The sequence below is a fragment of the Sciurus vulgaris genome (assembly GCF_902686455.1).
Source record: "Sciurus vulgaris genome assembly, chromosome: 17".
Lineage (NCBI taxonomy): Eukaryota > Metazoa > Chordata > Mammalia > Rodentia > Sciuridae > Sciurus > Sciurus vulgaris.
Genome location: NC_136478.1, coordinates 12,965,282 through 12,980,163, shown reverse-complemented (window position 1 = coordinate 12,980,163; position 14,882 = coordinate 12,965,282). Strand labels below are relative to the sequence as shown.

The 14,882-nt window shown below is 41.4% G+C and overlaps 1 protein-coding gene across 8 annotated transcripts in view; it reads left to right on the top strand.

Annotated features, from left to right (window-relative positions):
* HYDIN (HYDIN axonemal central pair apparatus protein) overlaps positions 1-14,882 on the top strand; it is a 427,212-nt gene that overhangs the window by 112,445 nt on the left and 299,885 nt on the right. For all 8 annotated transcript variants that reach the window (XM_079117080.1, XM_079117074.1, XM_079117076.1 and 5 more), the window contains exons 8-9: positions 426-627; positions 8,126-8,309. In XM_079117080.1, coding sequence (XP_078973206.1) covers positions 426-627; positions 8,126-8,309 — 386 coding nt within the window. The remainder of the gene's footprint in view (positions 1-425; positions 628-8,125; positions 8,310-14,882) is intronic.

The following is a 14,882-nucleotide window of genomic DNA, read 5'->3' as shown; positions in this document are numbered from 1 at the left end:
AAACTTCTCATGCGTAGCAATTCTTCCCAGGTGTGCTTGGTGTGATCACTTCGAGCCAGAAAGGCAGCTCACGCATGAACTAAAGATGAGGCAAATGATCATAATTCTAGAACCTAGTTGCCCTCCCAGTCAGACTGAAACCATTTCTGAAAAAGAGAATGTCTTGGAATGCCCATGGCAACAATTCATGTTTTATCTATTTTTTAAGATGACCAAGAATGATGGTTCGATTTTCTCTAACTGCACCAAGCACAGTGTTTGCATTTTCTGATCATGTCTACTCTCTGGACTGATGGAGTAGGGTGGGGTGGGGTATGTGCAGTGTCTAATGCTTGTGATATATCCCCTAACTTCAGTTAAAGTAAAGGCTAGTGGTGTCATTCTAGAATAAATCTTAGAGTGTGTTTGTGCTTTGTTAATCCTAGGTGAAAGGATATATGTGTCTCTTTATGGAGCTGCTGTAGACATGAATATAAGACTGGACAAAAATTCCTTGATCATTGAGAAAACCTACATATCTCTGGCCAATCAGCGGACTGTGACCATCCATAACCGCAGTAACATTATTGCCCATTTCCAGTGGAAGGTGTTTGCCACCCAGGAAGAGGAGGACACAGAAAAGTATAGGTCTGTAACAAAATTCATCTGTCTGCAGCTATTGGGGGTTGGAGGGGGCTGTAAAATTCAGTCCTGAAAAATCGTGACTTTTGTGGTAAGTTTTTAACCAACTCAAGCAATGTCAAGTTTTATAATTTGGTTCCAGTGTGCAATGCTCTCTGTTGGAGCATTGGAGTTGCTCATTTAAAGAATCTGAGCTGAGCTATGTGGAACAGAATGTTGTCCATTCTCAGCTAATCTTAACCTAGTTATAGTTTAGTGGTGATGAAACTCCTAGATTTTATAGACCAAATACATCATTCTTTACTGTTCTTTCAAACTGTTGCACTTGTCTGAATTCCTCTTCATAACCCTAACCAGCTGATCAGTTTCCATTAAAGAGTTTCTAAAACTGATGTATTATGTGTTGACATTGAAAAGATATTTCCAGAAAATGGGAAGATTGAAGAAGAAGAAGGACTTTTATATTCTTGGTTTTGGTAGCATAGCTCAACCCCTGCAAACCATGTAATTTAATAATGGTTTCTTATTTAATGTTCTGCTTTTAAAAAATGATACTTTGTGCAGCGGAAAATGTTCACACAGTGTACAACCAAACTGCTTTGACTAATCTCATCACTGCTAAATTTTGAATATTCCTTTTTCCTGAATCCATCCTTGCCTCTTTGAGACTACATTTTCATTTTTTAATCTCTTTCCAACCTCCCAGAATTAACACTTTTGCAGCTTTCATTGGAATTTATTTCAGCCTTTTTTATTTGCCTCTCCATTTTCATTAAAGATTAGCCCTGGGAAGCTTCAAAGCTTTGTTTAAAACCAAGTTAGTATGGAATAAAAATAAAAGTCTTAGGTCCATGGAAACCAGGCAGAAATCCCCCAGTGTGCTGTCCCTAATTGAATCAGAAGGAGCTGTGACAATGACAGGACACAGTGGGCCGGAAGCTTTGTCATTCAAACAAAGGACTTTAATCACAGAGTCGCCACTGTGCCATCTTTAAAATATGAGAAAAGAAAAGCCTTTCCTGGTTAAAAACTCCATTTGGCCTCATGGTGTAGAAATGTCAGTGGTTTAAAAATCAGGAGGAAATGGCTCCTTTACTGTTTTCATCAGCAATCAGAATGGCCCAAACACATTTAAAGATAAAGGGAGACAGTAGGTGCGAATCAAGAAAGAGAAACAGCAGAAAAGTAGTGTTTTAATATCATGCTTGTCCTATGGGCATATCCTCTGGGGAGAATGAGAGCCCATTTTAAGAGAGAAAGTCAGCTTTAATTTCAGCCACGTTTGACTGTGTGTGTAGTGTATGATTGATGCCACACCAAGGTCTAAGAAGTGTTTTTAATGCATTATGGTTACACATGACAGTTGGGTTCGTTTTGGCATAACACTTGCACAGAATTCAATTCAGCTCCATTTCAGTACCTGGTACCCCCTGCCTTTCCCTCTCCTTCTCCCTTTCCCTATTCCCCTTCCTCTTCTCTACTGGTCTTCCTTCTCTTTATTTATCTATTTTTAGTTGGTGATATATATATATATATATATATATATATATATATATATATATATATATATATTCCATACATATATGGAATTCACTGTGGCATATTTGTACACGTACCTAGCGTAATTTTCATTTCTCATTTTCGTCCTTCCCCAGTGGGTCCCCCTCATCAATCTCCTTCTACTCCACTGATCTTTCCTCTGTCTTTATAACATTCAATTCCCACCTCCACCTCTGCCCCCTTACTTTGCTCTAGCTTCCACATATGAGAGAAAACATTTGACCCTTGATTTTCTGAGTCTGGCTTATTTCACTTAGCGTGATGTTCTCCATTTTCATCCATTTATCAGCAAATGTCATAATTTCATTCTTTTTTATGGCTGAGTAAAACTCCTTTGTGTATATATAACACTTTTTCTTTATCCATTCATCTGTTGACGGACACCAAGGCTGGTTCCACAGTTTGGCTATTGTGAGTTGTACTGCTATAAACACTGATGTGCCTGTGTCATATAATATGCTGATTTTAGTTCTTTTGGATAAGTACAGAGGAGTTAGATAGCTGGGTCATGTGGTGGTTCCATTTCTAGTCTTTTGAGGGATCTCTGCACTGCTCTCCAAAGTAGTTGTACTAATTTGCAGCCCCACCCACAATGTATGAATCTACCCTATATCTTTGCCAGAATTTATTATTATTTGTATTCTTGAAAATTGCCATTCTGCCTGGAGTGAGATGAAATCTCAGTGCAGTTTTGATTTGCATTTCCCTGTTTGCTAGGGAAGTTGAACATTTTTTCACATAGCCATTGGCCATTTCTATTTCTTTCTAAGAAGTATTTTAAGGAAATAAATTTCAACAACTAAACTTAAGAAAAATTAAGACTGATTGTTTGTTATCAGAGATGCTGGACTATGGAGGGTATAATTTCATCACATCCACATATGCGTGGGCCATTTTCCTCACTTCACTCCCCCTAACACACCCTAACTCTTTAATATTATCTTTTATTCTTCCTTTTTTTTCGTGTATTTTCTTTCTTTTACTATCTCTCTTGCTTTTTCTATTGTTTCTTCTGGTAATTTTTCTGAAGCAAGGCAACAATATAGTATAGGTTTTTATAACCATAATTGGAAACCTAACATTATCATCTAGGATCATGTCCCTCTCTTGAGCAACATAACTCATGCTTCCCAGCACTGGATTGGTTTATCCAACTAAAGAGTAAATTGAATGTGCTGGCCTTCCTCTTATCTGACCAACAAAGCCCTCTTCTCTCTTCCCTCTCTTGTTCCTTGACACATCCCCAAGCGTGTCGTATCGTTGCCCATGGATTCTTGTCTTTGAAGGAATTGCCATGAAATGCCCATTCTCCATCAAAGCAAGGTGCGTACAGAGCAGTTTGAACCTTCCTAGAACACTGGATTCGTGTGTCTGCAAGCTGCCCCTTTGCAGGTGGTGGTGCTCAGCAGTGGCTGTAGGCCTTCTCTTCCTCCCCATCGCAAATTCCCAGGTTGTGTCCCAGCAACACACAAAGCAGAATGTTCTTTGACAGCTCTGTCCATCCCTGAAAAGCAGCAGCAATATTTTTAGCCAACGGAATGAGCTCCCTGATAAGGCCTGAGCAGGTATCCCTGGCACAATCCTTTGTGTGTGTGACTCTTGTTTGTGATGGTGATCAGCTTCTTCCTTTTCTCCCCTTCTTTCAGCAGCTTCTGTAGTTAAAAGTGTAGAGGGAAAGGTCCACTTTAGTTCTGAGCTGAGAACAGAGAGAACTTGTTCTAAATGAGCTGATGCATCTTTCCAGAAACCAAAATTTCCCTTTCCTGCACCCCAAGGACCTAAGATCTAACTTCAGTGTAGAAGTTCAGAGGAAACTCAAGAGCCTTTCCACTGGTCTCCAGTTATGATGTGGCTTAAATATTGTCCTGAGGCATTCACATACAGGTACCAAAACTTGCTCAGAGGTCACTTGGAGTATGTTAGTGGTTTTAATGGACACCTTCAACTACTGTTCTAACCACCATGGTTTCTAGTCCATGGGCATCTTGGTGAGCAAAGCTTTGGGTATCACTTCCTCTAGCAGAAGAATTTTAGCCCAAAGAAGCCTGTTCCTTTCTGGCATTTCCATCCTAGGAAGAAAGATCTTCCTCTCCACCTATCTCATTGTGTTGGTACAAATCTTAGGAAACATGTCCAGACTTGGGGATATGGGGCTCTTCCTAGGCTCTAGACTCTGGCAGTGGAGATGTCCCCGCTCTAAGAAGAAGTTCTGAGCTTTAAAATTGCCTTTATTCTTTTTTTTTTTAACTTTGGAATCAGAAATAGGGACCTTTTAAAAATTACCTTTTTGTCCTCTTTCTTTCTCAATGTTTTTCTGGAACTGGCAAAGAAATTAATCTCTTCAGAAATGGAGACTGCATTCACCCTTCCTTCCTTCCTCAACCTTGTCCTGAGGGATTTAAAAACACTCTGCAAGATTCTTTCACACTCATTCTCATCACGTTTGCTGTGTTTCACGACTCAGCATGGGGTTTCTGCTCCCCATTTCTGCAGCAAGGTCATAGCCATTGTCTTAAGAGCAGGTGGCTCTAATTCTAGATTTGTTCCGTATGAGAATGGAGCCCCCACAAAGTGTCCACATGGATTTATTCCACAACATCAAGGTATTGAGAATGGCACTGTTCTCTAGATTAATCAGTTTTAACTGGGCTTTGTCTATTACCCGGTTCATAATAAATTCAATCTTCGTTGTTTGGAGGCCCCTTCACTTCCCTAGGATTATACAAAAACATAAAGATCTGAGTGATACCTGGTAAACAGGAAGAGGAACTCCAGGCCTCAGTTTATAACAGTCTCATAGAGTTACTCTTGGTCCAGGCTTACTTGGTCCATTTGAAGGTGAATGGCTCCATTTGTTCCGTGCCAAGTGTGGACATGGGAATATTCTTCCCAACTCTGACGTCTACAGCTCTTCGTTTATTATTGCCTCAACGTCCAGTTACCACCTCTTGTGGGTGCTGCAAGGAAGCCGGGTGCATCTCAAGCACATCCAGATGAGGGAATACGACTGGTTCAACCCTACTACCCCCAAGACACAAGTGTTCTCCATTGATGCAGGTCCAAGGACTAGCCGTACTCGACACCTGAAGCTATGGGTGTTGGTGGCCACCAGACTTTTTGTAAAATAGTTAAGTTTATGATTTTACTGAAGATAAGGCCGGTCTTTTTCATGCTCTTGATGAGAGGTGTCCTCATCGGTACCACACCTGAGTGCAAGAAACCACGATTATCAGCCAGACAAGATGGCAAATCCATAGACTGAGGTATGTGGCAACCCTTGTTGGAGTCAAGCCCACTGAAGGTGTCGCTGCACGTCCCCTCTCCAGCCTCTCAGCTGTGGCTCCAATTCTCTGTCAGAGGGCAAAGAGGATTGCATTTCCCTATCCTCCCTGTCACCTTATGCGGGCTGCTCCTGATTAAGAGTTCTGAATGGCATGAGAAGAACAACTTTGGGGAATTTTTGTGTGTGTGTGCTTTTTGTTTTCTAATATGAGGGTTGAGTTAATCATACTCCTGTATTCATGGAGCATTGCTAGCCTTGGTCTATATGAGGCATTTTGTTTATTCTTTTACGTACCCTATCCTGCTCCCATTAACCACCCCCAATCAAAGATACCATTCTAGTATGTTAACGTCTCTTTTTATGCGAATTTGTTTTTGCACAATATACTGCTTTGGAAGATAGGCAGACAGGTTTTCTCCTTTTTCACCAGGCTCTGTTTTAAGACCCATTCGTGTTGCTAAGTGTGTCTCACTCAGTGCTCCTGGATGCTGCAGACGGACCCTGCTGCACAGCCCCCACATTTCACCTGTGCCTCTTCCGGTGATGGCAGCATGGGCTCAGGCAACGTTTGCATCTTAGGCAACCATGGAACAGTCTAGTGCTTCAACCTGCAAAAGGGTTAACATTTGATTTTTAAAATGACTTTTGTATTTTAAAAAGAAATACATTGTGAACTAATAAAATATAAAAAGGATAAGCAAAATGAAGGTAAAAGTCACTTCTAATCTTACAGATAAACCCCATGAATATGAATCTAAATCTATTTTTTTCAGTATGTTCCCATTTTCTATTCTTGTGCTCTTTTATAATGAAATTGGGATTACTCCGTATGTTACATTTTATAACCTGCATTTTCATTTTTAACAGAGTTCCAACCTATGCAAATGCTATTAAATAGTCTTCTTTAATACTACTTTAACAGCAGCTTACTATTCCATTGATAAAAATATAGCATAGCAGGCAGTGTAACTATTGACTAACACAAGGGCATTCAAACTGCTGAAGAGTCAGTTTGAATTTCAGGCTTCATCTTTCAGCTGTGTGACCTAAGGCAAGATTCTTAACCTTTCTGAGCCCCAGATTCACCATCTATAAAATGGAAATGGTGATTATTGTAATAATTGTCTCATATAATAATTATGAGTACTAAATTACATGATGCTTGTGAAGAATTTGGCATGTATTCAGTAACAGTAATGTTTATGATTCCCATTATCTCTGTTTAACCAATCTTTAAGTATCTTATGTCAAATTTATCCATTTTGCTTGGCATTATTTCAGTGCTTTAATGAACACCTTTATAACTGTATCCTCGTCTACAGCCACAACTGTTTCTTTGGGACTTATTCCTGCAAGTGGAATTTATTGTTTCAAAGGGTATGCAGTTTATGTCTCTCAGATAGGTATCAAATAGCAAAATAAAAGGGAATGGATTCCTGTCTTTCTGAGCTGTCTTTAATTTGCCCTGCTGTGCCCAGCAGTACGGTAGGACTGCTGCTGGTTGCCTTGGACACTGCTTCCCTCCTGGCTTTACAGAGGAAGCACAGAATGCTTTCTTGATTGGAATCAGAACTCACTGAACCCATTTCTTGGACTTCTTTAAGCTATGCAACTACTCTGAACACCCAAGTTATTAAACAGGGCTATTTGACAATACTGAGCCTGTAGTTTTCGAGAAGTCATTTAGAAAATAAGCTGGGATTGGGACAGGACTTCAGTGACCCCAGGATCCCACTCAACACTCACCTGCTAAGCATCTGTCCCTGCCACTGGTAGTAGCAGTGCAGTCCTGGGAATATGGTTTGTGTCCGGCAAGGAGATCCAGTCTGCAGAATCCAGGTGGTGGGTGAGGCCCACTGTGATGAGGGTAGTGGAAGGTTGGGGTTGCTTTTCTGACTGGCCATGATGGATGTTAAGAGCTGGAAGGAGAGGAAAGGAGTTGTTTGCAGGTGTAGCTTCAGCGTTTCATAAGCTGGGCAGTGTGGTTTGCCTATGGTTGACACAAGGAGAAAACTAAAATTGATGGAGCATCTGCTTTGCCCCAGGAGCTGCACCAGGCCCTATGTCACATTTAACCCTCATTTCTTTGAAGAAAGAGTTCTGCTTCTATTGTCTGTATTTCACAGGGGCAGACACCAAGGCTTAGAGAAATTGGGTAAATCCCAAAGTCACAGAACTAGTAAATAGATCGTAAAATTGGTATCCAAACCTAGACCTCACTGGCTCCAGATTTTATTCCCAAGGTAACTAGTAGCTAAGAAAAAAGTAAAGCTATACAAGTTTAACAGAAACGAAATCATTCTTGCAGTGTGAAAGGCAGGATAGATGTTAAATATTTTAAAAGCAGCTTAGAAAACAGTTACCTAAAGGAGAGTATTTGTCCAGATACACGAGGGCTCAGAAATAAACAAATGGGCCTTGAGTAGGAAAGAAATCCCAGGAGGACTTCTCGAAGGAAGTGACTGAAGGCGAGCCAAGTGAGCCTCTGAAAGGTCGAGAACTGAGAGAAAGGTCGCTCAGCCACTCTGTTAGACTTAGGGCAAGGAGGGACCATCCCAAGGTGACAGATGAGGACAGTCCCAGGAGGAGGGCCTGAGGGGAGCCCTATAAAAAGTTCTTCATGGGAATACCAATGTGCGGCTCACATTTTCTGGTCTTTAGAGTCTGTGATGACCTGACCAGGGAGGAAAAAGACGAGACTGACGAATTTATGGAAGAGTGTATCCTCGATCCTTCACTGCGACAGCGTCTTTCCATCATCTCCCGCACCTTCGAGCACCAGAGGAGGCTGGTTCGAGGGGACCGTATGCTCATTTTTAACAGCATTTTCACCATCGAGCCCCTGGTGAGTGCATAAAACTGACTGTCCAGTAAACCCCGTGGGAATCCAGGGCCTGTTTGATGAGAGTCTTCCCATCATGAGTTCTGAGAGCGTGAACATTCTGCCCGGAGGGGCTCATCATCAGTGTGGGGCATTGGTTGAAAGCTATGGCAAGAATGTTCCTAGGTCACACCTTCTAGGCACCAATTACGGTTAAATGCTTTATATGGATTACCCAGTTTGACTCATATATGTGTACATTATCTTACAACAACCCTCCAGTATATCATTGAAACCCCAGTCTATAAAAAAGGAAATTAAGACTTAGAGAAATCCCAAATCTTGCTTAAGCGTTAGCAACTAGTGTCAATAGTTGGAAATTCATCCCAGATTAGTCTGATCACAGAGCAGGAGTTCTCAACCTCAGCACTATTGACATTTGTGGCTGGATAATTCTTTATCCTGTACATCAGAGAATGTTTATACACATCCCTTACTTTTTACCACTTTTTACCTCCAGTCATTCTGAAGATTTCAATGTCACCTAGCGAATAGCCCAAACTGTCTCCAGACACTGTTAGGTGTCTCCTGGAGGGCGATATCACCAGGGTCGAGAACTGGGTTGTCCTTAATTCACTCAATAAATGCTTATTGACTGCATGGTCTGTACCAGGCACTGTGTGTGTACCAAGCACCGGAGAACTAAACATCTTAGAGTAGCAAGGTCACCTGTGGGAAATGCCACTGACTTACATGAACTAATTTTCCTTACATCTGCGTTTCCAAATTGTTACTACAGTATATGACAGGAAAAAGAGGTTCTGTGGCTAAATAAGTTTGAGAAACACTAGGTTCAATATCGTTTGAAAGGTTTCTTTACTATAACTCTTCAAAAAAATCTCAAGTATGCTAATGTGTGCTGTAAATCTCCAAGAGGGAGCTTTTACCTCAGAGATATCGTCTGAGACTGATGTCTTATGGAACCCACTGTGTGACTCACTGGTGAAGAGAATAAGAATAGTACGCTAGTTCAAAGGCTGAAGTCACTCTCACAGGCTAAATCATTAGAGAAGGCTTCTTGAGAGAAGTGCCTTGAACTGGGTCTTTCATGGCAGGACTTTTGGAGAACAACATCGTGGGTGTGTATCTAAAGGCTCTAAGAGTAGACCAATTTGCTCAAAGCAAAGGGTTCAAGTAGAGAAATTAGGTTGGAGATATGGATTGAGGCTGAATCTTCTGTCATGTTGAAGACTCTTCAGGGCTCAACTGAACAAAGGGATCTCCAGATATAATGAGCCAGACCAGCAAGAGGTTAAATTGAGATGAGGACCAAAAGTAAAAATAGGTCAAGTACAAATATATGGAAAAGATCAGGAGGAATAATTGGAGCAGGCAAGCAAAATGTTGAGCTGGGCAGAGCCAGGGAAGAGCAGCCAGTCATGATTATCTCAGACATACCAAGGTCCGCACAGTCTGAGATTCCTCCAAGCTAGTGGTGGAGAACCAGGCAGATGCTGCCTCATTCTGTTTCTTGCTGCCTTCTGGGAGTGGATGGCTGTGTCGGGAGGAGAGGGGTGGAGGCCTACAGGTGGCTTCTGTCCCTTTCTAACTATGAAGTAGAAAGACTGGACTCATCTCACTTTACTCTCCTCATGCTTCCTCCCATAATCCAATGCTTCATAATGGAGATGCATGCATATTAAAACATGGTCTTCAGTGTGCTTTTGAATTCCAGATAGGAACTAAATTGGGCATTCTCTTCACAAGGCATTTTTTCCCCATTAGGAAGAAAAACTTGTTTTTTAAATAGTAATACATAGAAATGGTAATTTTCAAATGAACGAGGCTAACTTGTTTATATTGTGTAGAATAAAGCTTGCCAGAAATAGGCAGGGTGTAAAATTCACTTCAAATATAAATGGTCATTATAGCACATATAAGGATTTTTGTCTTTTCTATACATTATTCAGTTTTTATTCTTATATTTATTATCTGTTTTTTGACAATTTTTGCTAAATGAAAATGAAGATATGAAATTTTCCTAATGTCTTCCTCTAGTTATTCTGAAGATTTCAATGTCAGATGTAATGAATTACATTATTGATGTTAAAGCTCCCTTTTTTCCCAACTTAAAGATCCTGATCATTTTATATAAATACAGTTCTGATTCATGAGTGTTATATAATCTTACCTTGTAAATTGCTTTTGAAGGTGTTTGATGGGAAAGTTCTGCTATTTCTCTGGTTTCTCAGCACAAGGTATTTTTTATTGTGGAGAGATCTTGGTTGATTTTTTTTTGATACAGGTAAATAAAAGCTACAGTAGTCTCAGCTGAGAGATTTGGGAAAGGATTTATAGGAGGGAGATCTGAACTGAATATTGGAGGAAGGGTAAGATTTAATTAAATGAAAATGGAGGAGAATGCTTCCAGTTGGGTAAATTATGAAAATAAAGAAAACAAGGAACTCTTAGGTTCACATCAGGTTGAATAACAACTAGTAGAACAGTTTTTCTGACTGGGATGGAGAGTAAAAAAAATACAGGCTACCAGACTTAGTCTATGGTCCATCACCTCCTACCATGTTTTTCTAGAGACCCTGGATCTGAGAGGTGGTAATGTGTGTTCTTTAAAAAAAGGGAGTTTTGTGGAAAAGTAAATTTGGGGAAAACTGTTTCAAGGGAAGGTGACTCTCCCCATGGCAAAGTGCAAGCAGCATTTTGTTATGGCCACAGACCTCTCGTCCCCAAAGCACCCATTGGTATTGGTGTTCTAATTTGGTTGATGGTGCTGAGGGTACGTGAGACTCATTGTAGGGTTCAGAGGAGGAGCATGATGTGGCCAGGGGATTTGGGAATGTTTACTTTGGTACTCATGTGGGGGTTGAGTTGGAGGATGATGGACAGAGTGAGGTAGGTGGTGCAGGGCAGGCAGAGGAAATGCATGGGTACTGGAGGGGCATGGAGAGTGAACATCTCTGCAGCCATGATCAGGGAGATGAAGGAGGGTGACACTGATCTGGAATGGTCTGAGAGCTGTCCAAAAATGTGAGAGACGTTCAGAATGAAGACCCTAAGTGCTTTTCACAACTGGCCATGGAGGGTGAGACATTGTAAGGAATTACATGAGTCCTCAGACCTCAGCTGCAATGACTGGGAAAATCTCGATGTCTTTGATAGAAATTGGCAAGTCAGGATTTTGGACTTACCAATAGCAAATAAGTCTTAAACCAGCCATTTGAACTTCCTTGACTTTAAAGGAGTCTTATATTCACAGACCAAGAGAATTGTGAGGGGCTCACTGTCTTCTTTCTGGAATAATAAATTCTGATTATTCAATTTGAGGTCAGTGTCTGAGATCCTTAAAACCAAGGAATACCTTATACTCAACTGTGCCAGTATCCAGCCCAGTGTTAGTAAGTGAATGAATGAATGAATGAATGAATAAACAAATATCAATCAATTAATTTTGAAATGAATGAAGATGCCCCAAAAGCTTTGGAAATGCAGGGCTAATATTTGTGGGAGGAAATTCAAGACTAGAAGCAAGATTTAAGAGCATCCTACAAAGGTCTTCACTGGAGTCATGAAAAATAGATTAAAAGTATAAGAGCAGAGCAAAAAAGGAGAAGTGCAGAAGGTCACAAGAGGGCCTCCCAGCACCCACCTCTGGATGCCCGAGGAAGAGAAAAGGGTCTGGAACTTCACAAGAAGCATGTCACAAGAGAGCATGCTGCTGAGACTCTTCCATGCCTGCGGTGCCTGCCTCTCTGCACCATTTTGTCCTGAAGGTCTTTTCTGAATCTTGCTCACATTTCAGGCCACTTAGGCCAAATGTCCACTTCTTAATGTCTGACAGTTAAGCTATGCATCAGCGATTAGTGTCTTCCTAGGTTCCAATTCCTTTGAATCAGCTTCTTGCCGTGAGTTGAATTCACAGGAGAAGCAGGGAAGATTAGAAGGAAGAAGTGTCACTGACTGGTCAAATAGTCAATAGCAAGTTGAACTCTTACTCCTAATTGATGCAGAGGCTTAGAGGCCACCTTGCTCTTGGTCTCTGCATCTACTGAGGAAGAACGTTGTATTTAAATGAGGTAAACCCAAAAAGAGAAGCAAACTATTACCTTAGGGTCTGAAAAGAAAAAAGAAATATGTGCTTATTTTCTCAGACCTACAATCTATATAGCTCCATTCTTCAAATGCATCAGCTAAAGTAAAGTTTAGCCCTGGCTGTGTTCTCTGAATATTAAGTATTTTATGGGAACATTGCTCCAATGTTAGAGGTCCTTCCAATTTGAAGCAAGGAGATTCAAGATCAAGAGACCAATCCTTTCTCTGAATTACCCAGGGGTGGTGATGGGTTTGAATTTAAATCACATTTTACTGATATTATCATGTGAGAAGTAACTGGACTCACTGCTGTAGGAATAACAGACCCCAAACCCTAGAGCTGCAGGTTCTTACTGTTTCACCGTGGCTCACCACTTGGACACAGGTTACTTCCATTGTCTTAGGAAACGTTCTTAGCACTTCATCATGGAGTGTGGCCATTAAGGTGACCATTGGGTCTGTTGCTCAAACTCTATGGAGTTAGACTTGGGCATCTTGGCTACTGATGTGGCCAGTGTCCCAGGCCTCCATCTTGTCTCACTTCCTTGTGATCTGAACAGAGGGCAGCTGGCAGCTCTCCATAGGCACAGAGGAGATTTGTCTTTTGAGATACTGCAGAAGTGCTCATTGGCGGAAAAAGGGAGGAAGCAGGGACCCAGAGTGACCACAGGACACTGTGGTCAGAGAGCTGGATGGAATGTTTTTTCAGCTTTACTTAGCAATTTATTGATATTCTAAAAGTAATATGAATTGTTGTTTCGTGTGTTACTACTATTTATATAAAGTTTCTCAAGTTAATTCTTCTGATAATGTCATAGAGTATTAATGTTGTTAGCCTAAGTTTTTCCATGTACTCCTTATCTAGGGAAGACACTGAATTCTGTAGAGTTCTGATCATTTGTCAAACCACCTGCTTCCATGCAGGGTTTTCCCCTTTGGAAAGAAACAGCAAAATTGAGTCTATTATGCATGTTTTGTGCCTTCCAGAAAAACAAGTGGAATTGGCTACTTTCGGAAACATAATATTCTATTGTACTAGATGGACCCTGGCTGTACAGAATTTTGACGGTTTCATTCTGTTATTTCCTCTGCTCAGATCTCTTGGGTACCCTGAAAGAGAGAGATTCAAAGACAAAATCATAGTTCTGAAAATTGCCGGGCCAAGGAATATCACAGGGCAAAAAGAGAGAATTAAGTTTTTGCTTTCCATGGGTACCTAGGAGCCCTCTGAGAAATCGCAGCACAGATTTGCCTGCCTTGTCTCTGAACTGTGGTCCTGCTGGCTCAGGTCACACTTTTAAGATGCAGCAAGTTTCTGAATGTTGAATACTGGGATATTTTTCGAAAGGAAACTTCTGAAAATGTGAAGGTATTGGCTCAAACTGGCCCTTACTGATTGGCTAACATCAGTGAGCTGGGAACACATTTCTGCTTCTTTTAAGAAGCATCTCCTCCATCAAAGGAAACTTCATTTAAGCTGCATTTAACTGAGCCTTAGGAAGGGAAAGAAACTTGATCATCTTTTCATTCCCAAGTAAGTAATAGTAAACCATGCTTTGTTGTCATCTAAGCCTGCCACAAACATGCTGTTCTAGCAATTCAGACTTGGATAGCACAGCTCAAATTTAGTTGACTTTATTTTTCCCCAATTGGCACAGCCGGTGAGCTCAGCAGAACCAGGTTGGGTGGAAGCCCAGACGGCTCCCAAAGAAGAAAGATGCAGCGTTTGACTTGCAGAGTCTTTGCACTTGTGGTCCCGTGAGCGTGAGACACGTTGCAAACACGTGGAGCTGACTCCTTGGAAATGGACACCAGGGGGGAGTACAGAGGACGAGGATCTGCTGAGACACAGATTGTCCTTGACAAGTCACAGCTGCTCTGCCAGCATGGCTTTCCCATTCTCCAGCCTCTGATCATTAGGACTGTCCTTTCCAGTTTCTGTGCTCAGCCACACTCTGTACAGTTGTGCTGGAACATTCTCCTTTGTACTGGAGAACCAGTGTAGGTGGAGGGAGGCCTAGAGAAATCTTAGAAATGCCCAAATCCTAGTGGCTCATTAGGTAAGTTCTCACCCTGCCTGACCGGAGGAGACAGAGCTCTCTTATCCCGAGAGAAAGGCTGGGGTGTCACACACGCTGCCACCTCTCTATAAAGAAACCTCCGATGGAATTATCATGTTCGGGTTGGAGAGAGATCAAGATAGAATGTGCCTTTTGCGAGGCTTCCTCTGATAGATGGCCAAATCTGGGCCCCTTCTGAGAAACTTTATGGTCATTATGTTGAGAATCATACTTTACTTGATTCACATTTTCTTCTCCCCGCAGAAATATGAAGCAGAAAAATCTCTTTGCATGTCTTGTATCAATTTGCTCTCTTCTCTCATTCAGTACTGGGGAATGAACCCAGGGCCTCATGCATACTAGGCAAGCGCTCTACCACTGAGCTACACCCCAGCCCCAGTATAGCTTCTTATGGATGGTTCTTTTCTAA